The following is a 23,797-nucleotide window of genomic DNA, read 5'->3' as shown; positions in this document are numbered from 1 at the left end:
CTCGCAGACCACGCCCCCGCCCCCCCGCCCCGCTCAGGGCGAACCAGACGCGGAGGCGAGGCCCGCGCGAGGGGGGCGTGCCCTCCCCGGCGAAACCCCGCCCCTCCGTCCCCACTGGCAGCCCCGCCGCCCAATCGGGAAGCCGGGGGCGGGGTGGCGAGGCGGCGGCCGCTTCCCATTGGGTGGTACTGGAGGGGGAGGGGGCGCGCGGCGTCCGGCGCGTGCGCGGGGGGGGGCGCGGTGACGCACCGTGCGTGCTGACGTTGACGCGGCGGCGACGGCGGCGGTGAGTGCGGGCCCGGTGAGGGCGGGCCCGGGCCTAGGCCCCGGTTGCCTCCCCGCGGCCCTCGGTCCCGGGGCGGCCCCCGCGGTTCTCGGCCGCCCCCCCCCTCCAGTACCGGGCCCCCTTCGGGGCCTTCGCTTCTCCCTCACCGGGAGCCGCCGCCCGGTGCCCCCGGGCCCGGCCTGCCCCCACGTACCCCCCCCGGCGGCGCTGGGGGGGCTGAGCCGGGGGCCCCCCGCGGCGCGGTGGGGTCCCCGTGCCCGCTGGCGGGGGGGCATGGGCCTAAGCGGGGGGTCCCGGTTCTCGTTCCCACCGGGGGGCGTTCCCGTGCTCACCGGGGGGGGGGGTTCCCGTTCCCAACCGGGGCTCCCCGGTTCTCGTTCCCCGGGGGTGGGGGTCCTTGTGTCCACCGGGGGGGGTTCCCGGTCCCCGTTCCCAACCGGGGGGTCCCCGTGCTCACGGGGGGGGTCCTCGGTCCCCATTCCCACCGGGGGGGTCCCCGGTCCCACCGGGGGGCGTTCCCGTGCTCACCGGGATCGGGGTCCCCATTCCCAACCGGGGGGTCCCAGTCCCCCTTCCCACCGGGGGGGTCCCCGGTCCCAATCCGGGGCTTCTCGGTCCCTGTTCCCACCGGGATCGGGGTTCCCGTTCCCCACGGGGGGGTTCCTGTCGCCATCCCCGGTGCCGCCCCCCCCCGGTAACCGCCGCTCTCTCCTCTCTGCGCAGGGACCTCCGGGGCTCTCGCGGCTGCACGGCGACGCCGCCGGGACCCGGCCGGAGCCGTCGGGGCCTCCCGCCCCCCTCATGCCCGCCCCGGCCCGGGGGGCCGCCGAGCGCTTCCCCGGGCCCCGCCGCGGCTCCCGCGCCGGCGCCATGTGAGGGGGGGGCCCGGCCGGCTCCGCGTCTCCCCCCCCCCCCTCGCCCCCCGTCCCGGTGCCCCGGCGGCGCCATGATGTTCCGGGACCAGGTGGGGATCGTGGCCGGTTGGTTCAAGGGCTGGAACGAGTGCGAGCAGACCGTGGCGCTGCTCTCGCTGCTCAAGCGCGTCACCCGCACCCAGGCGCGCTTCCTGCAGCTCTGCCTCGAGCACTCGCTGGCCGACTGCGCCGACATCCACCTCCTCGAGGCCGAGGCCAACAGTGCCGGTGAGCGGCCCCCCGCGGGCCCCCGCGCCCTGCCGACCGGCCCTGGTTACCCCCGGGGACCTCCCCGGGGGGGGGGGCTCGGGCACGGCTCTGGGGCTGTGCTTCGTGTCCTGGCTCCGTGCGTGGTTTGGGGCGGGGGCTGCCTGGGGGTTTGGGGATTTCTCTTCCTGCTGCTTTTTGGGGGGCTTTTCGCCGTGAGTTTAGCCCCGTTCCCGGACGGCTTGTACCCCCGGCGGGTCCCTGCACCCCTCTGACCGGCCCCGGTTACCCCCGGGGACCTCCCCGCGGGGCTCGGGCACGGCTCTGGAGCTGTGCTTCACGTCCCGGGCCCTCCGAGAGGGCTCCCCACAGCATTTCGGATTTCTCCTGCTGCTTTCTGGGGAACTTTTCGCCATGGTTTTACCCCCCGTTCCCGGATGGCCTCTCCCCCCGGTGGGCCCCCGCGCCCCTCCGGCCGGCCCCGCTTACCCCCCGCTGCTTTCTGGGACCTTTCCGCCCCCCCCCCCGCCGCTCCGGGCCGCCTTCCGCCCCCCTCACCCCTTCCCCTCTCCCCCCCCGCAGCCGCCATCAGCCAGTGGCCGCAGGAGCCGGCGGAGGCGGCGGTGGCCCTGCTGCTGGCCCACCTGCCCCTCCTGCAGCCGGGCAACGCCGCCGCCAAGGCCGAGTACATGAAGCGGCTGCAAAAGGTGCTGGCCTACGCCATCGAGAGCAACCGGTGCGTGGAGGAGAGCCGCCAGCTGCTCTCCTACGCCCTCATCCACCCCGCCACCACCCTGGATGACCGCAGCGCCCTGGCCCTCTGGCTGGGCCACCTGGAGGAGCGTTTGGCCGGCGGTGGCGGCGCCCCCCCGCCGGCGGCGGCGGCGCCGCCGCCTCCGCGGCCGCCCCCCCGCCCCGACGCCGCGCCCCCCCCGCCCCGCCGCGCCCCCCACGACTGGCCCGAGCACGGGCCCCCCGAAATCGGGCCACCCTGGCCCGAGGCGGCCCCCCGGGAGAACGGGCACCCCCCGTTCCACCCCCCCGGCGGCGGTAATGGGCTGGGGGGCACGGGTGAGTGGGGGAGGGGGGGGGAAAGGGGGGGCTGTGGGGGGCAGGAGGGGGGCCTGAGGGGGTGTGGGGGCGTCAGAGGGGGTGTGGGGGGGGGTCAGAGGGGATGTGGGGATCTGGGGGGGGTCACCTGTATGTCTTGGGGAGCGGGGATGATCTGGGGGGGGCATAGGGAGTGGGGGGGGCACCGGGGGCCAAAAGGGGGACACAAGGGGATAAGGGGGGGGCGCAGGAGGTTGTTGGGGGGGCGCAGGAGGCGGTTGGGGGGGACGCAGGAGGCTGGGGGGGGGAGCAGGTTGGGGGGGCCTGGAAATCTTTGGGGGGGGCAGAAAGCGGGGCCGGACCCCACCGTCCCCCCTCCCCGCAGCGCTGCCCTGCCAGCTGCACCCCAGCCCGCTGAAGCGCTCCCTGTCGCTGGTGCCCGGCAGCCCCCAGGGGGGCGGCGGCGAGTGGCCGGGGGGGGGCGAGGAGCCGGGCCCCCCCCGCGCCCCCTTCGGCGACCACGCGCCCCTCTCGCCGCAGAGCAGCGTGGCCTCGTCGGGCAGCGAGCAGACCGAGGAGCCCGCCGGCGGCCGCAACACCTTCCAGGAGGACGGCAGCGGCATGAAAGGTTTGGGGGGGGGTCCCGGGGAAGGGGGGGGACCTGCGGGGGGGCCGTGAGGCATCGCCGCTCCCCCCTCTCATTTTGTGTGCCCCCCCAGACGTCCCCTCGTGGCTGAAGAGCCTGCGGCTGCACAAGTACGCAGCGCTCTTCTCGCAGATGACCTACGAGGAGATGATGACGCTGACCGAGCACCACCTCGAGTCGCAGGTGAGCGGGGGCGGCACTGTCGTCCCCCCCCCGTCCCCCCCCCCCCAAAAAAAAGGCTGGGGACGCCCCCCCGCCCATCTCTCCTCCGTGTGTCCCCCCCCCCCGCAGAACGTCACCAAGGGCGCGCGGCACAAGATCGCCCTCAGCATCCAGAAGCTGCGGGAGCGCCAGAGCGTCCTCAAGGCGCTGGAGAAGGTGCGGGGGGCCCCCCCCTTCCCCCCCCCCCGTCCCCCAGGGCTGGGGGGGGGGCGGCCCTGACCCGGCCCTTTTGTGTTCCGCCCCCCCCCCCCCCCCCCGTGTGACAACGACCTGCCTCGGCGGTCCCCGCAGGACATCCTGGAGGGGGGCAACCTGTGGACGGCGCTGCAGGAGCTGCAGCAGATCATGGTGACGCCCATCAAGGCTTTCCGGCCCCCCCCGGCCCCCCCCGCCAACGGCGCCCCCGACGGGGCCCCCCCGGGGGCTGCCGACGCCTTCGCCCCCCACCCGGCCGCCGACGCCGAGGCCCCCGCGGCCCCGGTCCCCGATGGGGACATCCCGGGGCAGTTCACCCGGGTCATGGGCAAAGGTGAGGCTGCGGGGGGGGGGCACCCTGTCCCTTTTTTGGGGGGGGCAGCGTGGGTTTTTTTTGGGGGGGGGACGCAGACGGTGCCCTGACCCCCCCGTAGTGTGCACCCAGCTGCTGGTGTCGCGGCCGGACGAGGAGAACATCACGAGTTACCTCCAGCTCCTCGAGAAGTGCCTGAGCCACGAGGTAGGGCTGAGCCGGGGCTGGGGGGGGGGGGGGGGCTTTAAGGTTTGTTTTATTTTTTTTGGGGGGGGGGACCCCAAAAAACGCTGCCCCCCCCCCCCGCTTCGCCAGGCGTTCACAGAGACGCAGAAGAAGAGGCTCCTCTCCTGGAAGCAGCAGGTCCTGAAGCTGCTCCGCGCCTTCCCCAAGAAGGTGCCGCTCGAGGGCCCGGGCTACCGGCCCCCCAAAGGGTAGGTGGGCGTGGGGGGGGGCGCGGGGGGGGCACGCGGGGACTCCCGGGGGGGGGGGGGGCGGCCTTTGACACCCCCCGGCCTCATTCACCCCCCCCCCCCCGTACCCCAATTTGTCCCTCTTGGTGCTGCGTTCGCTCCCCTTGGGAACCCCCAGGGCTGGATTTGCCCTTAGGTGCCCCCCCCCCAGCCTGGGACCCCCCCCCCCTTGAACCTGGCACCCCCCCCACATCCCCCCCCCGCCCTCAGGGACCCTCGTTGTCCTCCTTGCCCCCCCCCCATTGTGAGGCGGGGGGTCTCAGGCCATTTTCCTGCCCCCCTTCTTCCCCTTTACCCCCCCCCGAAGGCTTTGGGGCACCCCATTTCCACCCTGGGGGGCTCTGGGGCCCCCCCAGAAAGTGGGGGGGGGAGATTTCGGGGTGCTGGTGCTGTCCTGACCCCCCCCCCCCCCTTTTATTCTCCCCCCCCCCCCCCCCCCCCAGCTGGGCCTTCGGCTCCAACTCACTCCCCATAGCTGGCTCTGTGGGGGGGGCGGGGGGGCGGCGGGGGCAGCGCCCCTTTGCGTTGCCCCCCCGCGCGCTGCCCCCCGCCCGCCTGGGGCTGCTGGGCCCTGCCGGGGGGGCCCCGGCCCCGCGGCCCCCCCTCGGCGCCCCCCCCCTCGGCACCCAGGGCCGCCAGGTGGGTGAGGGGGACGGATTTTTGGGGGGAGGGGGGGGTGGTTTGGGGGCTTTTGGGGGGGGCAGGGGGTGGGGTGGGGGGGGTTAGAGGGTGGGGGGGGCTCCAGTTTTGGGGTCGGGGGGGGTGATGGGGGGGGGCTCCAGTATTGGGGTAATTGGGGGGGGTCTCGGCACGGTTGTAATGGGGGGGGAAGGGGGGGCTGGATTTGGGGTATATGGGGAGGGGTCCGGGGGGGGGGGGGCATAGGGGTGGCGGAGGTGTCCTTGGGAAACTCGGGGTTCTTTTGGGGGGGGGGTTCTTTTGGGGGGGGGTTCTTTTGGGGGGGTTCTTCTGGGGGGGGTGACTGCTCAGGGAGGAGGGGGAGCCCCTGGGTGTTGGGGTCTTTCTTGGGGGGCCTTTTTGGGGGCGGGGGGGGGGCTCCTCACCACCAACCCCCCCAAAATAAATTATTCCCCCCCGCCCCCCCCCCGCAGAGCCTGTGGTTCGGCAGCGGGGGGGCCGGGGGCGCCCCGGGGAGCCGCAGCGCGGTGCAGCGCACCCACTCGCTGCCCGTCCACACCTCGCCCCAGGCCCTGCTCGCCTTCCCCCAGGGTAAGTCCGGGGGGGGGCGCCCGGGGGGGGGAGACAGGGCAAGAAAACAACGCCCTGCGCCCCCCCCAACCCTTTTTTTCCTGCCCCCCCCCCCCCGCAGAGTGCCCCCTCCCCGGCACCGACCTGGAGATCAACCCCACGCTGGAGTCGCTGTGCCTGAGCATGACGGAGCACGCGCTGGGGGGTGAGCGGGGGGGGGGGGGCGGGTTTTTTTTTGGGGGGGGGCTTCAGGGGGAGCTTCTGGGGGGGGGGGCAAGACCCTCCCGCCCCCCCTGACCCCCCCATTCCCGTTTGCCCCCGCAGACGGCACAGACAAGACCTCGACCATCTGACGCCGTCCCCCCCACCGCGGGGGCTTCGCGCCCGTCTTTGCCCCCCCCCCCGCTGTGACCGTGCCCCCCCCCCAGCCCTCCCCCCCCTAACCTGAGCGTCCTGGGTGAGGGGGGGGGGAACGGGGGCGCCCCCCCTGCACCGGCTGAGGAGGGGGCGCACCGAACCCCCCCCAGCGATTGAGGGGCTCCCGGGGGGGGCCGATGACTTTGCCGGGGGGGGTGGGGGGGGGGGCACGCGTGTGAACACTACAGGGGCTGCGCGCGGGGGCGGGGCTCTCCCGGCCGGGTTTCGTTTAACTTTTTTTTTTTTTAATAATCCCCCTTTTTTTTTGTTTTTTGTTGTTGTTTTCTCCTTCCTTCCTTTATTATTATTATTATTATTATATTAATATTATTTGCCCCGGCCAAAAAAAAAACAAAAAACAAACCACATAGCTGGGGAGGGGGGGGGACACATGGGGAGGGGGGGGGGCTGCACATCACCGTGTCCCCCCCCCCCAGCCCGTTTTTTTTGGGGGGGTTGGGGGGTGACTGCCCCCGCCGTGCCCGTTTTTTGGGGGGGGGTTGGGGGGGTGACGCCCCCCCCGGATTTAGGTACACGTCGATGCCCCGGGAAGGGGGGGGGCCCCCCCCGGTCGGTACAGCCCCCCCCCCCCCCCCTTTGTACCCGTAGCGCCGCGGCCCTGGAGATAGAAGCGTTATTTTAGATACATTTTATTATGAATAACTTTTGTTATGACTATGGCTGGTAACCATGACTACGTTATTAAAGAGAAAAACCCAAAAAACGCCCCAAACTTTGCCTTTTTCCGCCCAAAATAAAAAAAAACCAAACTTTTCCCCCCCCCGAGCCCCCCCCCTCCCCCAAAGCCCTCAGTCGCTGGAGGAGTCGGACGCCTCGCTCGCGCTCTCGTCCTCCGAGGCCTCGCTGGGGCTGAGGCGGGGGCTGCGGGGGGGCGCCCCCCCTCGCTGCCCCCCCCCTCCGACTCTTCCTCCTCCTCCTCCTCCTCCTCCTCTTCCTCCTCCTCCTCCTCCTCGTCGTCGTCGTCGCTGCCGAAGATCTCCTCCTGGTCGCGGGCAGCGCGGGCGGCGGCGCTGCCCCCCCGGCGTGCCCCCCCGCCGGCCCCCCCCTCTTCCTCCTCCTCCTCCTCTTCCTCGTCTTCGGCCTCGTCCTCGCTGCGCGCCGACCCCCCTGCTCGCTGCTGCTGCCGCCGCCGGAGCCTTCGGCCTCCTCTTCCTCCTCGCCGCTCCCAGCCCCCTCGCTCTCACTTCCCTTCTCCCGCTCCTCGTCTGGAGGGGGGGGGACACATTTAATGGGGGGGGCACAGCGGAACAGCCCCCCCCCAAGAAACCTCCGCTTACCGGAGCCTGGCGCCTCCTTCTCAGCCTCCATCTCCTCCTCCTCCTCCTCCTCGGGCTCGTGGTTCTCCAGCTGTGCCCGCCGGGCCTCCTGCCGGGGCAGGGGGGGCTCAGCTGCACCCCGGGGGGGAGGGGACACGGAAAGCGGGGAGGTCCCCAAAAAGCTGGGGGGGGGATCCCCAAAAGATGGGGGAGGGGCTCACCTGCGCCTCCAGCTCCTTCTCGTTCATGTCGCGGTGTTTGACCACCAGCACCGCGTTGGTGCCCGACTGCACCCCGGCCCGCGCCCGCCGCTTGCTCAGCCGCACCCTGGGGGAAGCGGGGGGGGGGTTGGTCAGGCTCCCCCCACCCCCCCCGTTTTTTTTTTCGGGGTCCCAGCCCCTCCTGCCCCCCCCGGCCCCCACCTGGTCTCCAGCTCGTTGTAGTAGACGCCGTCGCCCTCGCGGAAGATGAAGAAGTAATTCTCCTCGTAGCCCTTGCTGGCTTTGTTCTTCACGTTCCAGTTGTACTCCCGGGCGATCTTGTAGTCGTACCTGGGGGGCGGCAGTAAAAATGGGGGGGGAGGAGTCCCCCTCCTCAAATCCACATCCCCGCTGCCAAACCGCCCCTGATTTTTGTTTCTGTCTCCCCCAGCAATCTACAGCACCCCCTCGGTTTGTCTGCCACAGCCCTGGGGGGGCTCTATAGCCCCCCCCCTTGCTGTGAGGCCCCCCCAGCCCTGTGCCCCCCCCGCCGTACACATCCTCGGGGGCGTAGTCCATCTCCTCCTCCTGGTCCCGCTTGCGCTTGCGCAGCGTCTCCTCCACCGGCAGGAAATAGGCCACGAACTGGTTCCCCTCCTCGTCCATCATCCCCCTGCGGGCAGCAAGGGGTTAACAGGGGTGCCGGGAGGGGGGGGGCTTCGTGTGTGTCCCCCCCCCTTGCCGTGTGCCCATGCCCCACCTGATCATGGCCTGGGACATCATCTCCAGCGCCGCGGGGCCGCTCGTGTCCTTTGGCGCCGGGTCCGAGTCGAAGATGACTTGGGCGCAGGGGTTGATCCACATCTTTGGGGGGGGGATGACCCAAAAAAAAAAAGGGGGGGGGACATGATAAACCTGCCCCCACCCCCAAATCCACCCCCCGACGCCGGGGACCCCCCCGTATGCCTACCTTGAAGTCGGGGAACACGGGCATCACCTCGACCGGCGTGACACGGGGCTTGCTGTAGTGCTGCGTGATCTGAGGGGGGGGGGGACACATGCAGGGGGTGGGGCCCTCAGCCCCCAAATTCGGGGGGGGGGGTGTGTGTCCCCAACGTGCCTCCCCCGACCCCTCCCCAATTCCCCACCGCTTTCTGGGCGTCTTCGAAGGTTTTCTCGATGGCGGCGATTTGGCTGTCGCGGTCCTTGTAGATCTCCTCCTCCGTGAACTGCTGCTTCACCGAGACGCCAATCCTGGGGGGGGGGGGCACAGCAGCGGGGGGGTTCGGGGGGGGGTCAGGGGGCGCGCCCCTCCCCTCGGGCCCCCCCCCAGACTCACTTGACCTCGGGCTTCTCGTTGGACACGCCGTAGCGGTTGAACTCGGTGGAGATGTACTCGGTCTTGCGCATCCATGGCACCACCTTGGCGTGCTGCTGCGACCTGGGGGGGAGGGGGGGACACGGGGTGATGTAGCCCCCCCAGACCCCCTCCAAAAGATTTAGGGGGGAGCCCTGAGCCCCCCCCCCCCCCCCCGGTGCTGTGGGGTCTCCATTACCTCTTGGAGCTGGTGGGCGCCTGGATCTCCTCCTCCAGCAGCTTCTCATCCGCTGGGTCCAGGAGCACTGAACGGAGAAGAATCGGGGTGTTGTCCTTGTGTCCCCCCCCCCCCCCCCCGAAAAACCCCCTTTTTTGGGAGCGCCCCCCCTGAAATCCAGGCCCACCGCTGGGGTCGATGCGGTAGGTGTCAGGGTTGATGAGGTCGATGGTGACGCCCAGGTCGGGCTCGGTGAGCAGGTCGTGCTTGTGCTGCTTCTCCAGCGACGTGGCCTTGTACTGCACGAACCTGGGGGGGGGGCACGGAGCACACACCGGTGTCCCCCCCCCAGTACCAGGCAGAGAACCCCACCGCCACCCCCGAGCCGCTTGTACCGGTTCTGGTCGAAGGGGTAGGTGATGAACTTGGGGTCGAAGGGGATGTCGGGGAGGCTGTTGCAGTATTTCACCCGGCACACCACACCCGACCTGTGCGCACCGTGGTCGGGGGGGGGGGCCGCGACCCTGCGGACCCCCCCCCAGGACCCTGGGGACCCCCCCGGACCCTAACGACCCCCCCCCCTCAGCACCCCGTGACCCCCAGACCCTACAGAGCACCCCCCCAGACACTACGGACTCCCCCGGACCCTATGGTCCCCCCCAGGACCCTGAGACCCCCCCACACCCGCAGCTCCCCCCCCAGGACCCTTCGGCCCCTCAGGACCTTATGGACCCCCCCAAGCACCCGGTGCCCCCCAGGACCCTACGGACCCCCCCAGGACTCCGTGCTCCCCCCCCCGACCCCATGGACCCCTCCCAGGATCCTTCAGACCCCTCCCTGAGACCCCGAACGCCCCCCAGGCCCCCCCCGCCCCCGCAGCCCCCCCCCCCCAGTGGTCCCGGAGCCCCTCCCCCACCTCTCCGGCAGCGTCCGGTGGGAGCTGGGCCTGTGGGGGGGTACAAGGGGGGGGGCGTGACGTCACGGCGGGGCCCCCGTGACGTCACGCCCCTGACGTCACGGGCCGCGCCGTACCTGTGGCCCGGCTCCTCCCGCTGCGCCTGCGTCTGGATGGTGGGAGCCATGGCGGGGCCCGGCCCTGCGCAGGCACCGCCGCGGGCAGCCGCGGCCCGCGCCGGGAAGGCCCCCCCGCCGTGACGTCACTTCCCGAGCGGAAGCGGAAGGAGAGCCGGGAACATGGCGGCGCCCCCGCAGCAGCCGCCGCCGCCGGGGCCCGGGCCGGGGCCTCCCAGTGCGCCTGCGCCGCCGCTCGCGGCAGGGGCGGGGCCGGCGCAGGGGGCGGGGCCCGGGCCGCCGTTACCGGCGCAGGTGGCGGCTGCGCAGGCGCAGGACTTCGACCCCGTGCAGCGCTTCCGGCTGCTCATCCCCCAGCTGAAGGAGAGCCTGCAGGTGGGCGGGGCCTGCCGCCGAAAGGGGGCGTGGCCTGCCGCCGAAAGGGGCGGGGTTTGGCGGCGGGGAGGGAGGGGCCTGCAGGCCGGAGGGGGCGTGGCCTGGTTTCGGTGGAGGGCGGGGCCTGGGTGCGAGGGGGCGGGGCCTGACGGCGGGAGGGCGGGGCCTGACGCAGCGGGGATGGGCTGTTGCTGAGGGAGGGCGGGGCCTGCTGCCGAAAGGGGCGTGGCCTGCCGTCCCCATGGGCGTGGCCTGCCCCTTGCGGGCGGCGGCTGGGGGACTCCGGGGGGTGGCTGATGGGGGGGGGGAAGGGGGGGGCGGTGCCGGTTGGGGGGGTTTGGGGGGGTCCTGGGGGTCCCACCCCCACCCGTGAGCCCCTTTTGCCCCCCCCCCGAGCCCCTTTTTGCCCCCCCAGACGCTGATGAAGGTGGCGGCGCAGAACCTGGTGCAGAACTCCAACATCGACAACGGGCAGTGAGTGCCCCCCGATCCGGGGGGGGGGGCTGCACCCCCTAAAATCCAACCCCCGAGCCCCCCCGGAGCCCCCCCAGAGCCCCGCAGCACCCCCCTGCGCTGTCCCAGTGCCTCCCAGTTCCCCCCACAGCCCCCCAGTGCCACCCAAGTGATGACGGGGGGGACACTGGGGCGGGGGGAGCGATACCCGGGGGGGCACCGGGGGGGCGACAGTGACCGCGTACCCCCCCCGCCGCAGGAAAAGCGCCGATGGAGCCCTGCAGCGCTTCGACAAGAGCCTTGAGGAGTTCTACGCCCTGTGTGACCAGCTCGAGCTCTGCCTCGTGAGTGTCCCCGTGTCCGCCACCCCCCCACCTCGGGGACACCCCCCGCATGTCGGGGACACCCCCACACCTTGGGGACACCCACTGACCTTGGGGACACCCCCACACCTCGGGGACACGCGCTGTGCCATCCTCACCCCCTCCTTCCACCCCCTTCCCCCTCTATCCCCCCGCCCCAATTAACCCCCTCCCGGCTCCCCCCCCCCGGTGACCCCCCCATCCTCCTTGTCCCCAGCGCCTGGCCCATGAGTGCCTCTCGCAGAGCTTCGACAGCGCCAAGCACGCGCCCGCCCTGGTGCCGGCGGCACCCAAGGGTGAGGGGGGGGCGGGCGAGAGCCTCCCCTACACCCAGTACCTGCCCCTCATCAAGGCGCAGATCGCCGGCGCCAAGGACATCCACAACGCCCTGCTGGAGGGGGCCAACAAGATCACCGGCAAGCTGCCCCCCCCCGGGGGGCCCTAGAGAGGCCGCTGGGGGAGGTGGGGGGGGGGGCAGAGGGGTACGGGGGGGGGCAAGGGATTGGGGAGCCCCCCCCGTGTGGGGGAATAAAGGTGGATGTGGGAGCAGCGGGTGTCGTGAGGGTTTTTTTTGGGGGGGGGGGGGAAACGACTGCGTGGGGGGGCAGCTGTGTGGGGGGGCGGTCGCTCGTGGGGGGGGGTCACACCTAGGTCAGGGGGTCACTCCTGGGTGGGGGGGTCACTTGTGTTTGGGGGGGTCGGCCATACGTGGGGGGGCCCCCCGTGCATGGCGGGGGTCACTCGTATGTGGGGGGGGTCACCCACACATTGGGGGCCCCCCGTGCATGGGGGGGGGGTCACCCGTAGGCGGGGGGCCATGCACACGTAGGGGACGGCACCTGTCCCCGGGGGGGTCACCCACAGGTGGGGGTCTCCCGTACATTCAGGGGCCACCCACGGGTGGGGGGGCTCCCCCCGGCCCCCCCCCAGGGCCTCCGCCGCTGTTCCCGGCACCGTGACTCAGCCCGGCCCCGCCCCCACCCCACCCCTCCGAGGGGGGCGGGGCTTCCCCGATGACGTCACCCGCCCCCTCCCTTCCCCGTGCCGGGGCCGCGCCCTGCGCGTGACCCGGCGCCGGCCCCGCCCGGTGAGCTCATCGCCACGCCCCCCCGGCGGCTTCCGGCCACGCCCCCTCCGCTGACGTCACGGGCGCCCATAAAAGGAGCGCGGCGGCGAGCGGACGGCACCGGAGATCCCCCCCCCACCTCCGCCCCCTCCCTCCCGGGCTGACATGGCCGCCGCCGCCGCTGGGCCTGCACCGGAGCCCCTGCGCCAGGTACGGGACCCCCCCGGAGCCCCCCTGGGTGTCGCTGGGGATCCCCGGGACCCCCTCCCGCTACTACCGGGACCCCCCCCCCACCCCCCCCGACCCACTTCGTTGTGCCGGGACCTCCTGGGACCTCCGATCCCCTCCCGGTACTACCGGGACCCCCCGGGACCTCTAATTCCCGCCCCCCGGGACTCCCCCCTCGTTGTCCCCGGGACCTCTGGGCCCCCCCTCGGTACGGCCGGGGTCCCCCGGGACCTCCAAACTCCTCCCAGCACCCTCGGGGCCCCACTCGCGACATCCGACCACCCCCAGATCTCCGGGACCCCCCCCCCTTCGGTACGGCTGGGACCTCCGACCCTCCCCCGGGACCTCCAGTTCCTCCTCCGAGCCCCCCCCCCCCCCCCCCCCCGCGTTATACCGGTGCCCCCTGGGATCTCTGGGGCCCTCCCGTCGGTATGGCCGGTGCCCCCTGGACCCCCTCCCAGTACAATTGGGACCCCCCGGGACCTCCAAACCCCTCCAGGACCCCCCTCTCAGTGGGCTTGGGACCCCCCCAGGAGACCTCTGTAATCCCCCCCCCCCCCGACCGACCGTGTCCCCTTCTCTGTCCCCAGGCTCTCTTCGGTGCGCAGCCCCCCCGCCAGCCGTCCCCGGAGCCCACCCGGCCCCCCCGCTCCCCCTGGGGCCCCCCACCAGACCTGGGCCGCCTCCTGCGCTCCCTCAGCGCCCCGGGCGGGCGACCGGTGCCCCCCCCGCCCGGCTTCCCCCCACGGCACCGTGGGCCCCCCCCGGGCTTGAGCCGGCCGGCGGCCCCCGGGGGGCCCGCCCTGGAGCTGGTGCTGGCGGCCTTGACCTTGGGGTCGGAGCTGGAGCCCGCGGGGGGGGCTCTGCCCCTGGTACCGTCGCTGCCGTCCCCCTTGGGATCGCCGCTGTCGCCCCCGCTACGTCCGTCCCTGCCGTCGCCACCCCCCCGGGGACCCTCGCCGCCGCTGTCGCTGCACGGCCTGCCTTCCTCCTCCTCGCCGCCGCCGCTCGCCCTCCCGGAGGCCTCCCCGTCGCCCCCCGGCTCGCCGCCGTCGCCGCTGTACAAGACGGAGCTGTGCCGCCCCTTCGCCGCCACCGGCCGCTGCCGTTACGGCACCCGCTGCCAGTTCGCCCACGGCCCCGGCGAGCTGCGGGGGCTCCGGCGCCACCCCAAGTACCGCACGCAGCCCTGCAGCACCTTCCTGCGCTGCGGCTCCTGCCCCTACGGCCCCCGCTGCCACTTCCTCCACGGCCCCCCCCCGCTCCAGCCGGCCCCGTTACTGGGGGACGGCGGGGTGACGGCCATGGGGCCCCCCCCCAGCAGCCCCCGCCGCCTCCCCGTCTTCGACCGCATCTCGGTGGCGGAGTGACGCCCCCGTGGCCGTGGGGACCCCTCTGAGTGGGACGCCCCCACCCCGTGTTTTTTCTTTGGGGGGGGAAAACCGCTGTGAGGGCCCTCTCACGGCACCCTTTGTGCCTCTCAGGTGAAGGGGGGCCCCCTTTTAACACCCCCCCCCATGCACTTTTGGGGGGGAGGCGCTGGATGTAGCAGCTCCCCCAGAAGGGGGGGGCACGCCCTGAGCTCGTCTCGGTGGTGCTAATTGGGGGGGGGGGTTGCCAGCGGGTCCTGGACTCCCCCTCCCCACACCCAATTTATGGCTTTATTTATTTAAGGTCGGTGCCTTGGGGCTGCCCCCGGCCCCGTGTGTGGGGATGGAGGTTTTTTAGGGTATTTATGGGGTTTGTAGAGTTTTTTTGGGGGGTGGGGGTGACTTTTTTAGGGTATTTATGGGGTTTGTAGGGTTTGTTGGGGGGGGTGGGTTGGTAAATAAACACTTGGGCTGTGACCAAACGCTCTCGCTTCCTCTCTCGCCGTCACGGGACGCCCTTCCGGGGCCGTTTCCTCGGAAAAATAAAAGTTAAAAAAAAAAAAAGAAAAAGGAAGAGCCGCAAGTGACGCAATGCCTCCCGCTGACGTCGCGGCCCCCCTCTTCCCGGAGTGACGTCACGGCGCGCTTCGCCCCGCCCTATCTTGGCCCCTCTGGGCCGCCGTCGCGGAGCTCGCCTTGATCACGTGACGGGGGAGAAGTCTCGCGAGAGGAGGCGGCGAGGCCTGCGCGGGCGGCCGCAGCGGCGGGAGCAGGCCGCGAACCGGGGCCGGGACGGGAAGCTGAGCCGCGACCGGAAGCGGGCCGCGACCGGAAGCGGAAGCGGAGCCGCGAGCGGAAGCGGAGCTGAGCGGGGCTTCTCCGTGCGGTAAACGGTGGCGGCCGCGGCTGCTCCCGGGGCCTGACGGGGAGTCGGCGGGTGCCGCCCTCCGACCCCCGGCCTCCCCCCGGGGCCCCCCTCACGTCCGCCGCCCCCCACCCCCCGCAGCGCCGCCATGTCGGACAGCGACGACAGCAACTTCTCGGAGGAGGAGAGCGAGCGCAGCAGCGAGGCCGAGGAGGCTGAGGCGAGGCCGGAGGCTGCGGGCCGGGGGGGGTTGGGGGGGGTTGGGGGTCGGGGGGGGGGTTGAGGGAGATTGAGAGGGGGTTAGCGGGGGTTGGGGGGGTTTTAGCGGCCTTGGGGAGAATTTTGGGGGTCTTGGGGGAGGGTTGGGGGCCTTGGGGGGGTTTAGGGGGAGTTGGGGGATTTTAGGGGGTTTGGGGGGAATTTTGGGGGTCTTGGGGGGGGTTTGAGGAGATTGCAGGGGCTTTAGGGGGGGGTTGGGAGGTTTGGGGGACTTCAGGGGTGTCTTGGGGGAATTTTGGGGGCCTTGGGGGGATTTAGGGGAGATTGGGGGGGCTTTAGAGGGGGTTGGGAGGCTTGTGGGGATTTAGAGGGTTTGGGGGGAATTTTGGGTTCTTGAGTAGGTTTGGGGGTTGTTGGGGATTTGGAGGGTTTTGGGGGGGCGTTGGGGAGATTTTGGGGCAGTTTTAGGGGGGTTTTGGGGAGTCTGGGGGGTTTATAGGGGTTTGGGGGTGTGCAGCCTTCTCTCACCCTCTTTTTCACCACCTACCCCCCCCGAATTGTTGCACAGGCTGAGGAGGAGCGCGCCAGCGCGGCCGGCAGCGAGAAGGAGGAGGCCGAGGAGGAGGAGGAGGAAGAGGAGTACGATGAGGAGGAGGAGGAGGAAGATGACGACCGGCCAGCCAAAAAACCCCGCCACGGGGGCTTCATCCTGGACGAGGCCGGTGAGCTGCCGGTGGGCGGGGTGCAGCGGGGGCCGCCGCCGCCGCCCCCGGCCCCGCTCAGCGCCCCGATCCCCCAACAGACGTTGATGATGAGTACGAGGACGAGGACCAGTGGGAGGATGGAGCCGAGGACATCCTGGAGAAAGGTGAGGAGCCCCCCCCGGGGCTTTGGGGGCTCCCCCCTGTGGCTTCGAGGCCCCCCCCTCGGGCTTTGGGGCCGCTTCTGTCCCACTCCCTGCCCTCAAGACCGGAGGAAGAGGATGGAAACGGAGTCCCATGGTGGCGTGGCTCTTTTGGGGCTAAACCACGTGGTTTTGGGCCACGCTGCGTGGCCGCTCTGGCTCTTCCCCTGCCTCCAGGCGTGTTTTTCTCCCCAAATCCACCACTCGGGGGCGGGAGGGATGGCGGGGCCCCGGCTCCCTCACCTCCTCCCTCCATCCGTCCGTCCGTCCCCCCCCCGTTTGTCCGCTCAGCACATCTCATCCGCACCAGCCTGGTTTTATTTTTTTGCTGTTTTTATTATTATTATTTCTATCTTTTTTTTTTGTGGTTTCCTTTCCCTCCTGTGCTGCCGTCTTAATTTTGTTCCTTCCCCTTTGTTCCCCCCTCACCCCGCGGGTGGTTTTGCCGCTATTATTTGCTCCATACTGTCCGCTCTCCACCGCCACCTCCTTGTTCCCGAGCAGAAGAGATCGAAGGTAAGTTCGAGTCAGCCCAAGCCCCCCACCTCTGGCGTCACCCCCCCGGGGCCAACCAAGCCCCCGTGGGCCGGGTCCGACCCTCCTCTTCCTCGCAGCTTCCAACATCGACAACGTGGTGCTGGACGAGGACCGCTCGGGCGCTCGGCGGTTGCAGAATCTCTGGAGGTGACGCTGGCTCCGTCCACCCCCCCGGCCCCCCTTTTGCCCCCCGATGGGCTGCAGGAGCTGCGCTGATGCTTTTTTATCCCGCAGGGATCAACGCGAGGAGGAGCTGGGCGAGTATTACATGAAGAAATACGCCAAGTCCTCGGTGGGAGAGACGTGAGTGGCGCGGCGCTGCGCCCGGTCCTGCCAGGAAGGGCTCGTGCTTTTATAACTTTTCCTTTTTTCTTTTTTTTCTCAGCGTTTACGGCGGCTCCGATGAGCTCTCGGATGACATCACGCAGCAGCAGCTGCTGCCTGGAGTCAAGTGAGTGTTGTGCAAGGGGAAAAAAGATAAAACACGCCGTGTTTGTGGGGAAAAAAAGAGGCAGATCGGGTCTGGGGGGAGCTGAGCTGCGCAGCTGGGTGGCGTTTTATGGGCTGGGCCGGGACAAGCCGCCCTGTAACGGGTCCTCTCTCTGCCCCTGTGCAGGGATCCCAACCTCTGGACTGTGAAGTGCAAGGTAGGTGCTGGGGGGGCTTTGGGGTGGGGGTCAGCATTTGGGGGGGGGCGTATCCCCGACCCTAAAGCGCTTTTCCCCCCAGATCGGCGAGGAGCGCGCCACGGCCATTGCCCTGATGCGGAAATTCATCGCCTACCAGTTCACCGACACGGTGAGGCTGGGGGGGAGCCGGGGGGGCCAGAGGGGGGCCTGCAGCCCCCGCCCCCCCAGTTCTTCACGTGCCCCTCGTCCCGCAGCCCCTGCAGATCAAGTCGGTGGTGGCCCCCGAGCACGTCAAGGGCTACATCTACGTGGAGGCGTACAAGCAGACGCACGTGAAGCAGGCGATCGAGGGCGTGGGCAACCTGCGCATGGGCTACTGGAACCAGCAGATGGTCCCCATCAAGGAGATGACGGACGTGCTGAAGGTGGTGAAGGAGGTCACCAACCTCAAGCCCAAGTCCTGGGTGCGCCTCAAGAGGGGGATCTACAAGGACGACATCGCCCAGGTGAGGCGGGAGGGGATGAGGGGCGCCGCGGGGGGGCGGTGGGCGACGCCCCGGCTCACCGCCGCCGCCTCCCCCGCGGGCAGGTGGATTACGTGGAGCCCAGCCAGAACCAGATCTCCCTCAAGATGATCCCCCGCATTGACTTCGACCGCATCAAAGCCCGCATGAGCCTGGTAGGTGGGGCGTTGCGGGGCTGCCGCCGCCGCCGCGCCGGGGCCGCTGGCTCAGCCCGCTGCCTCCCACCCTGCAGAAGGACTGGTTCGCCAAGCGCAAGAAGTTCAAGCGCCCCCCCCAGCGGCTTTTCGATGCTGAAAAGATCCGGTAGGTGGCAGCCCCTGCGCCGGACAACATCAGGTGTGGCCGAAAAAAGCCCCCCCCCAGCGAGCTGCCCTCCCTGAGGGGCTGGTTTGGGTTTTTGCCCCTGTCTCGGCTCAGCTCCCTGGGAGGCGACGTGGCGTCGGATGGAGACTTCCTCATCTTTGAAGGCAACCGCTACAGCCGCAAGGGCTTTCTCTTCAAGAGCTTCGCCATGTCGGCCGTGGTGAGCGCGGGCCTGGGTTTAATCCAGACCCAAACCCAGTGCTTTTCTCCCCAGACTGCTTCCCTTCCCGCGGCGAGATGCAGCCATGGGGGTCCGGGTGGGAAAGGGGGTGGGGAGGGAGGCCGGTGGCTCCCTGTTCCTCGGTGGGGATGGCGCCACTGTGGCGCCGTCGGTGTGGCATCGGCGCTGCTCGGAGAAGCAGGGGCGTTTTGGGAAGGAAGGGGGCGTTTTGGCCATCGGCTTCGTTCGTGGCAGATCACGGAAGGCGTGAAGCCCACCCTGTCGGAGCTGGAGAAGTTCGAGGACCAGCCCGAGGGCATCGACTTGGAGGTGGTGACGGAGAGCACAGGTACGCGGGGCTTTCAGCGCAGCCCCCACCTCGCCGCACCCCGCAGCGCCTCGGCCCCTCACCGTCCCTGCCGCTGCCCCCAGGGAAGGAGCGTGAGCACAACTTCCAGCCCGGCGACAACGTGGAGGTGTGCGAGGGCGAGCTGATCAACCTGCAGGGCAAGATCCTCAGCGTCGATGGCAACAAGATCACCATCATGCCCAAACACGAGGACCTGAAGGTAGCAGAGAGCCCAGGGAGCGGCTCTGGATGCCTCGGGCAGGGCGCTGTGGCCACGCCAGGCCCCCTCGCCAATGCTCCTTCCCCCCTAGGACATGCTGGAGTTCCCAGCTCAGGAGCTGCGCAAGTATTTCAAGATGGGCGACCACGTGAAAGTGATCGCGGGGCGTTTCGAGGGTGACACGGGCCTCATCGTTCGGGTGGAGGAGAACTTTGTCATCCTCTTCTCTGACCTCACCATGCACGAGGTGAGCGCAGGGGCGAAACCCCCCCCCCCAGCCCGGCTCTGCGTGGGGAGGGGGGGAAGGGGCTGCCATGGCTGCGTCTCACCCCTCTTCCTGCCCCGCCACCAGCTCAAGGTTCTGCCGCGGGACCTGCAGCTCTGCTCGGAGACTGCCTCGGGCGTGGACGTTGGGGGGCAGCACGAGTGGGGTGAGCTGGTGCAGCTGGACCCCCAGACCGTGGGCGTCATCGTCCGCCTGGAGCGCGAGACCTTCCAGGTGAGCCCTGGCTGCCACGGCGCTGGAAGGAGCTGCATTTGTTTTTTTTTTGTGTGTGTTTTCCCCTGTTTTCGGATGTCCTGCTGGGGAAGAGAATGAGAGGGGCACGCAGCCGTGTGCCGGAGATGCCTCCCCAGCTTCTGTTGTTTGTCCCCGGGGTTGTGGAATCTGAGGGGGGGCTGTTTTGGGCAGGCCCCCTTCCAGCTCCTTGCCCCCCCTGTGGGCTGCAGGTGCTGAACATGTACGGGAAGGTGGTGACGGTGCGGCACCAGGCCGTCACCAGGAAGAAGGACAACCGCTTCGCCGTCGCCCTCGACTCGGAGCAGAACAACATCCACGTCAAGGACATCGTCAAGGTCATCGACGGGCCCCACTCGGTACGAGCTGCGGCGTGGGGGTGCCACCAGCTCATCTGTCTTGGGCCTGTTGGGTTTGCTGGGGGCCGTTCTGGCTTCTTCTGGCACCGAGGGGCCTTCCCGACAGCCCCCTGGGTTCTTCCTGGTGCTGGGCGAGGGTCCTGTCCCCCTCCTGAGCCTCACCCCCCACCCCCCTTTTACCGGCACAGGGCCGTGAGGGGGAGATCCGGCACCTCTTCCGCGGCTTTGCCTTCCTGCACTGCAAGAAGCTGGTGGAGAACGGCGGCATGTTTGTCTGCAAGACCCGACACCTCGTCCTGGCCGGTGGTTCCAAGGTGGGAGCGCGCTGGCGACGCCCCTGGGGACCACCGGCAGCTGCCAGAGGGGGCTGCGGCCCCACAGCTTTGCTGCCGCCCCTCCTCCAGCGCCCTTTTGTCTGCCTTTTGCAGCCACGGGATGTCACCAACTTCACAGTGGCTGGCTTTACTCCCATGAGCCCCCGTATCACCAGCCCAATGCACCCCAGCGGGGCTGGTGAGTGCTGGGGGCGTGCCCCCGAGGACAGGAGAACGTCCCCAAGGATGCTCGGCCCATCCTGAGCCCCCCCCACCTCGCTCCTTGCAGGCCAGCGCGGCGGCTTTGGCGGCGGCGGCATGAGCCGTGGGCGCGGGCGGCGGGATAACGACCTCATCGGGCAGACGGTGCGCATCTCCCAAGGACCTTACAAAGGTGGGTGCCTTCTTGGGGGGGGGCGTGCTGGGTTTCTGGGTCCCGTCCCACCCCCCCAGCACGGGCTGGGGCTGTGGGGCCGCCTGCGTCCCCCTTCCCAGCCGCACTCGGGCCCCGCAGGCTACATCGGGGTGGTGAAGGACGCAACGGAGTCGACGGCCCGCGTGGAGCTGCACTCCACCTGCCAGACCATCTCGGTGGACCGCCAGCGCCTGACCACAGTGTGAGTGCCCCCTGGGGACAGGGGGACGCGCCGTGCCGTCCCTGGCGCTGCTGGGGACTCTGTGTCCCCATCTCCTGACGCTGTGTCCCCACAGGGGCTCGCGGCGCCCTGGTGGGATGACATCGACCTATGGGCGCACCCCGATGTACGGCTCCCAGACCCCGATGTACGGCTCGGGCTCCCGCACCCCGATGTACGGCTCCCAGACGCCCCTGCATGACGGTGAGTGGAAGTGGGGGGGCCCCCCGGGATCGATGGGGGACACGGGACGGGGGTTAGGCGCATTGCGGGGGCGTGGAAGGGACCCCGGTGTGATCTTTTGGAGGGAAGGAGGGGGGCGAAGTGGGCACTGGGGACAAGGAGGGCGGAGGTGGAGGGGGATGGGGCTGAAGGGACGCACAGAGGGAGCTGACGTGGCCCCCACGGGGCGTTGCAGGCAGCCGCACGCCACACTACGGCTCACAGACCCCGCTGCACGACGGCAGCCGCACGCCTGCCCAGAGCGGTGCCTGGGACCCCAACAACCCCAACACGCCTTCCAGGTGGGTGCCGGCGGGGCTGGTGACCAGGACAGCCCCACCGCAGGGTCCCTGCTCACCAGCACGGCCCCAGCGACGTCGCGACGGTCGTGGTTTGGGGTCCTGGGCCGCCAGAGAAGCCCCACCACGGGATTCCAGTCACCGAGTTGTCCCGGGCGCTGCGACAATGCCTGTCTCCCGTCCCTAGGGCCGACGAGGACTTTGAGTACGGCTTCGACGATGAGCCCACGCCCTCACCGCAAGGCTACGGTGGCACCCCCAACCCGCAGACCCCCGGCTACCCCGACCCCTCGTCCCCACAGGTCACCCAGCCGTACAACCCCCAGACCCCTGGCACGCCGGCCATGTGAGTGTTCCCTCCGCCCCGCGCCCGTCTGTGGCTTCGGGGCGCCCCAAAGCCTGGCTCTGGGAGGGGGATCACAGCCCTGCGGCCCCCGAGTTGGGGCTGGGGGGGGGCGGGGGGGAACCTCATCCCTGAAAGACTCCAAACTGTGGTCCTGGCGGGGAAATGTGCTCCTAGTGGACCCCAAACCGAGGCCTGGAGTTGACACCGTGTTCCCTGAAGCCCCCCACGGGGTGATACGGTGCCCCCACGTTCCCCTCTCGCCCTGGCAGGTACAACACCGACCAGTTCTCCCCCTACGCCGTGCCATCGCCACAGGGCTCCTACCAACCCAGCCCCAGCCCCCAGAGCTACCACCAGGTGGCCCCCAGCCCAGTGGGCTACCAGAACACCCACTCGCCGGCCAGCTACCACCCTACACCATCGCCTATGGCCTACCAGGTACCCCCAGACCCTTTTTTCCCCGTCCCCCGTAGCCCCCCGCTGCTGCTCACGCTGTCTTTTCTCTGCCCCCAGGCCAGCCCCAGCCCCAGCCCAGTGGGGTACAGCCCCATGACCCCCGGGGCGCCATCCCCGGGGGGGTACAACCCCCACACCCCCGGTTCGGGCATCGAGCAGAGCTCCAGTGACTGGGTGACCACCGACATCCAGGTGAAGGTCCGGGACACCTACCTGGACAGCCAGGCGGTGGGACAGACGGGCGTCATCCGCAGCGTCACGGTGAGGCGGCGGCGGTGCTTTTTTGGGGTGGGGGGTGTGGGGGGGGGACAACGCGGAGCCTTTGCTGACCCCGTCCTCTCTGCGCAGGGGGGGATGTGCTCCGTGTACCTGAAGGACAGCGAGAAGGTGGTGAGCATCTCCAGCGAGCACCTGGAGCCCGTCACCCCCACCAAGAGCAACAAGGTACGGTGCCCGCTGCCCTCTTGTCCCCTCGAGGCCTCCAGCCTCCCCTTGGTGCCGCTGCTGGGTTCTCTCTGCCCGCTCCAGCTCCTCGCTCCTTGCAAACTGTCACGAGGGCCCCTTATCACCTCCCAGCCCCCTTCAGCAGCCTCCGGGGACCCCACCAGCCTGCACAAGGACTTCTGTGGGATCTCCGAAGCCCTTCCTCCTTCCCCCAAGACCCACCGCGTCCCCCACGCTGACCTTACCCCATCCCGCCTCGTTCCTCTGGGCTTCCTCTGCCTCCCTTGACTTCCCCGCCCCTACTGGGAGCCCCCAGCGTCCCCTGTACCCTCCCGGCCCCCCCTGGGTGCCCTGTACGTCCCTTACGGTCCCCGTTCTCCTCCCAGGTGAAGGTGATCCTGGGTGAGGACCGGGAGGCCACCGGCATCCTGCTCAGCATCGACGGCGAGGATGGCATCGTCCGCATGGACCTGGATGAGCAGCTCAAGATCCTCAACCTGCGCTTCCTGGGCAAGCTCCTGGAGGCCTGAGCGCCCCCCCCCCGCTGCCCTCCCCTGCTCTGCTTTTCTCTTTCCTTTTTTTTTTTTTTGTCTTTTTTTTTTTCCCCCTCTTATTTTATGTCCCCTTTGCCCTGGCGCCTGTTCCTGATGGGATTTCAGTGTCCAATAAAAGCTGTTGCGCGCCACCCCTGTCCTGTCCCCTGCGCACTGGGTGCTGGGACGGGGCGGGTGCTGGGACGGGGCGGGTGCTGGGACGGGGGGGGTGCTGGGACGGGGGGGTGCTGGGACGGGGGGGTGCTGGGACGGGGGGGTGCTGGGACGGGGGCGTTAGGGTTAGGGTTACTTTTTTATTACTTTTTTTTTCCATTTTTTGTTAGGGTTAGGGTTTGCGGTTAGCGTTAGGGTTGGGGTTAGGGGTTATGGTGAGGGTTAGGGTCAGGGATTAGGGTTAGCGTTAGGGTAAAGGGTTAGGGTTGGTTAGGGTTAGTATTAAGGTTAGGGTTGGGTTAGGGTTAGTAGGGTTTAGGGATAGTATTAGGGTTAGGGTTCAGGTTAGAGTTAGGGTTGGTTAGGGTTAGGGCTTAGAGTTACGGTTAGGATTAGGGGGGTTAGTGTTAGGGTGAAGGCAGGGGCTAGGGTTAGGGTTAGTAGGGTTTGGGTTAGGGTTAGAAGGGTTTAGGGTTAGGGTTAGTGTAAGAGTTAGGGTTAGAGTTAGGATTAGGGTTAGGGTTAGCCTTAGCAGTAGGTTAGGGTTAGTGTTAGGGTTAGAGTTAGGGATAGGGTTAGGGTTTTTTATTTGGGTTAGGTTTAGGTTTAGGGTTAGGCTTTAGGTTAGGGGTAGTGTTTAGGGTTAGGGTTACATTTAGAGTGTTAGGTTTAGGGATAGGGTTAGGGTCAGGGTTAGGGGTTAGGGTCAGGGTTAGGGTTAGGGGTTAGGGTTTAGGGGTTAGGGCTAGGTCTAGGATTAGGGTATAGGGTTAGGGTTTATGGTTATGGTTTAGGGTTCGGGTTTAGGAGTCGGGTTAGGGTTAGAGTTTAGGCTTAGGGTTTAGGGTTAGGATTGTTAGGCCTAGGGTAAGGCCTAGGCCTTGGGTTAGACCTACGG

General features: G+C 69.4%; 5 protein-coding genes across 10 annotated transcripts; 4 read left to right on the top strand and 1 right to left on the bottom strand.

Moving 5' to 3' along the window:
• The first annotated feature begins 195 nt into the window (after positions 1–195).
• Positions 196–6,295, top strand: SAMD4B (sterile alpha motif domain containing 4B). 4 transcript variants are annotated; one of them, XM_083853030.1, is made up of 13 exons: positions 197–286; positions 1,010–1,428; positions 1,990–2,478; positions 2,843–3,085; positions 3,177–3,286; positions 3,395–3,481; positions 3,617–3,854; positions 3,955–4,040; positions 4,149–4,267; positions 4,750–4,945; positions 5,419–5,536; positions 5,637–5,720; positions 5,840–6,295. In XM_083853030.1, exons 2-13 carry the CDS (start codon positions 1,233–1,235, stop codon positions 5,866–5,868), a joined length of 1,995 nt encoding a protein of 664 aa, XP_083709156.1. In that variant the 5' UTR covers positions 197–286; positions 1,010–1,232; the 3' UTR covers positions 5,869–6,295. The 4 variants fall into 4 exon arrangements, with proteins under 4 accessions (XP_083709155.1, XP_083709154.1, XP_083709156.1 ...); XM_083853029.1 differs by having other exon boundaries at positions 196–286; positions 1,990–2,457; positions 3,177–3,481; XM_083853028.1 differs by having other exon boundaries at positions 196–286; positions 3,177–3,481.
• A 271-nt stretch (positions 6,296–6,566) lies between these two features.
• Positions 6,567–10,090, bottom strand: PAF1 (PAF1 homolog, Paf1/RNA polymerase II complex component). Its single transcript, XM_083853038.1, is given in 16 exon segments — positions 6,567–6,825; positions 6,828–7,061; positions 7,064–7,158; positions 7,231–7,318; positions 7,431–7,536; positions 7,632–7,760; positions 7,966–8,082; positions 8,170–8,273; positions 8,380–8,448; positions 8,558–8,663; positions 8,749–8,850; positions 8,966–9,032; positions 9,132–9,253; positions 9,340–9,432; positions 9,861–9,890; positions 9,977–10,090. Coding segments are annotated over 16 exon segments (1,596 nt in total). The 5' UTR covers positions 10,027–10,090; the 3' UTR covers positions 6,567–6,741.
• Positions 10,033–11,714, top strand: MED29 (mediator complex subunit 29). The gene is made up of 4 exons (XM_083853045.1): positions 10,033–10,351; positions 10,767–10,825; positions 11,064–11,148; positions 11,384–11,714. Exons 1-4 carry the CDS (start codon positions 10,139–10,141, stop codon positions 11,609–11,611), a joined length of 585 nt encoding a protein of 194 aa, XP_083709171.1. The 5' UTR covers positions 10,033–10,138; the 3' UTR covers positions 11,612–11,714.
• A 116-nt stretch (positions 11,715–11,830) lies between these two features.
• Positions 11,831–14,307, top strand: ZFP36 (ZFP36 ring finger protein). Its single transcript, XM_083853044.1, has 2 exons — positions 11,831–12,442; positions 13,051–14,307. Exons 1-2 carry the CDS (start codon positions 12,398–12,400, stop codon positions 13,828–13,830), a joined length of 825 nt encoding a protein of 274 aa, XP_083709170.1. The 5' UTR covers positions 11,831–12,397; the 3' UTR covers positions 13,831–14,307.
• Positions 14,308–14,445: 138 nt separating this feature from the next.
• On the top strand, positions 14,446–22,877 carry SUPT5H (SPT5 homolog, DSIF elongation factor subunit). Of its 3 annotated transcripts, XM_083853025.1 has the most exons (30): positions 14,446–14,716; positions 14,837–14,915; positions 15,483–15,636; positions 15,717–15,782; positions 16,323–16,334; positions 16,433–16,502; positions 16,590–16,658; positions 16,741–16,806; positions 16,972–17,002; positions 17,085–17,153; positions 17,239–17,490; positions 17,574–17,663; positions 17,741–17,811; positions 17,926–18,031; positions 18,287–18,380; positions 18,464–18,600; positions 18,692–18,847; positions 18,953–19,099; positions 19,330–19,476; positions 19,665–19,790; positions 19,905–19,989; positions 20,080–20,184; positions 20,305–20,407; positions 20,502–20,629; positions 20,844–20,949; positions 21,134–21,292; positions 21,562–21,730; positions 21,806–22,009; positions 22,097–22,192; positions 22,579–22,877. In XM_083853025.1, exons 2-30 carry the CDS (start codon positions 14,844–14,846, stop codon positions 22,720–22,722), a joined length of 3,234 nt encoding a protein of 1,077 aa, XP_083709151.1. In that variant the 5' UTR covers positions 14,446–14,716; positions 14,837–14,843; the 3' UTR covers positions 22,723–22,877. The 3 variants fall into 3 exon arrangements, with proteins under 3 accessions (XP_083709151.1, XP_083709152.1, XP_083709153.1); XM_083853026.1 differs by lacking the exon at positions 16,323–16,334; XM_083853027.1 differs by lacking the exon at positions 16,323–16,334 and having other exon boundaries at positions 15,717–15,789.
• The last annotated feature ends 920 nt before the right edge of the window (positions 22,878–23,797 follow it).

This window comes from Anser anser, assembly GCF_964211835.1.
Source record: "Anser anser genome assembly, contig: HAP1_SCAFFOLD_34, whole genome shotgun sequence".
In the NCBI taxonomy this organism is placed as follows: Eukaryota; Metazoa; Chordata; class Aves; order Anseriformes; family Anatidae; genus Anser; species Anser anser.
Note: the sequence above shows the minus strand (reverse complement) of the source record. Positions and strands in the feature narration are given on the sequence as shown.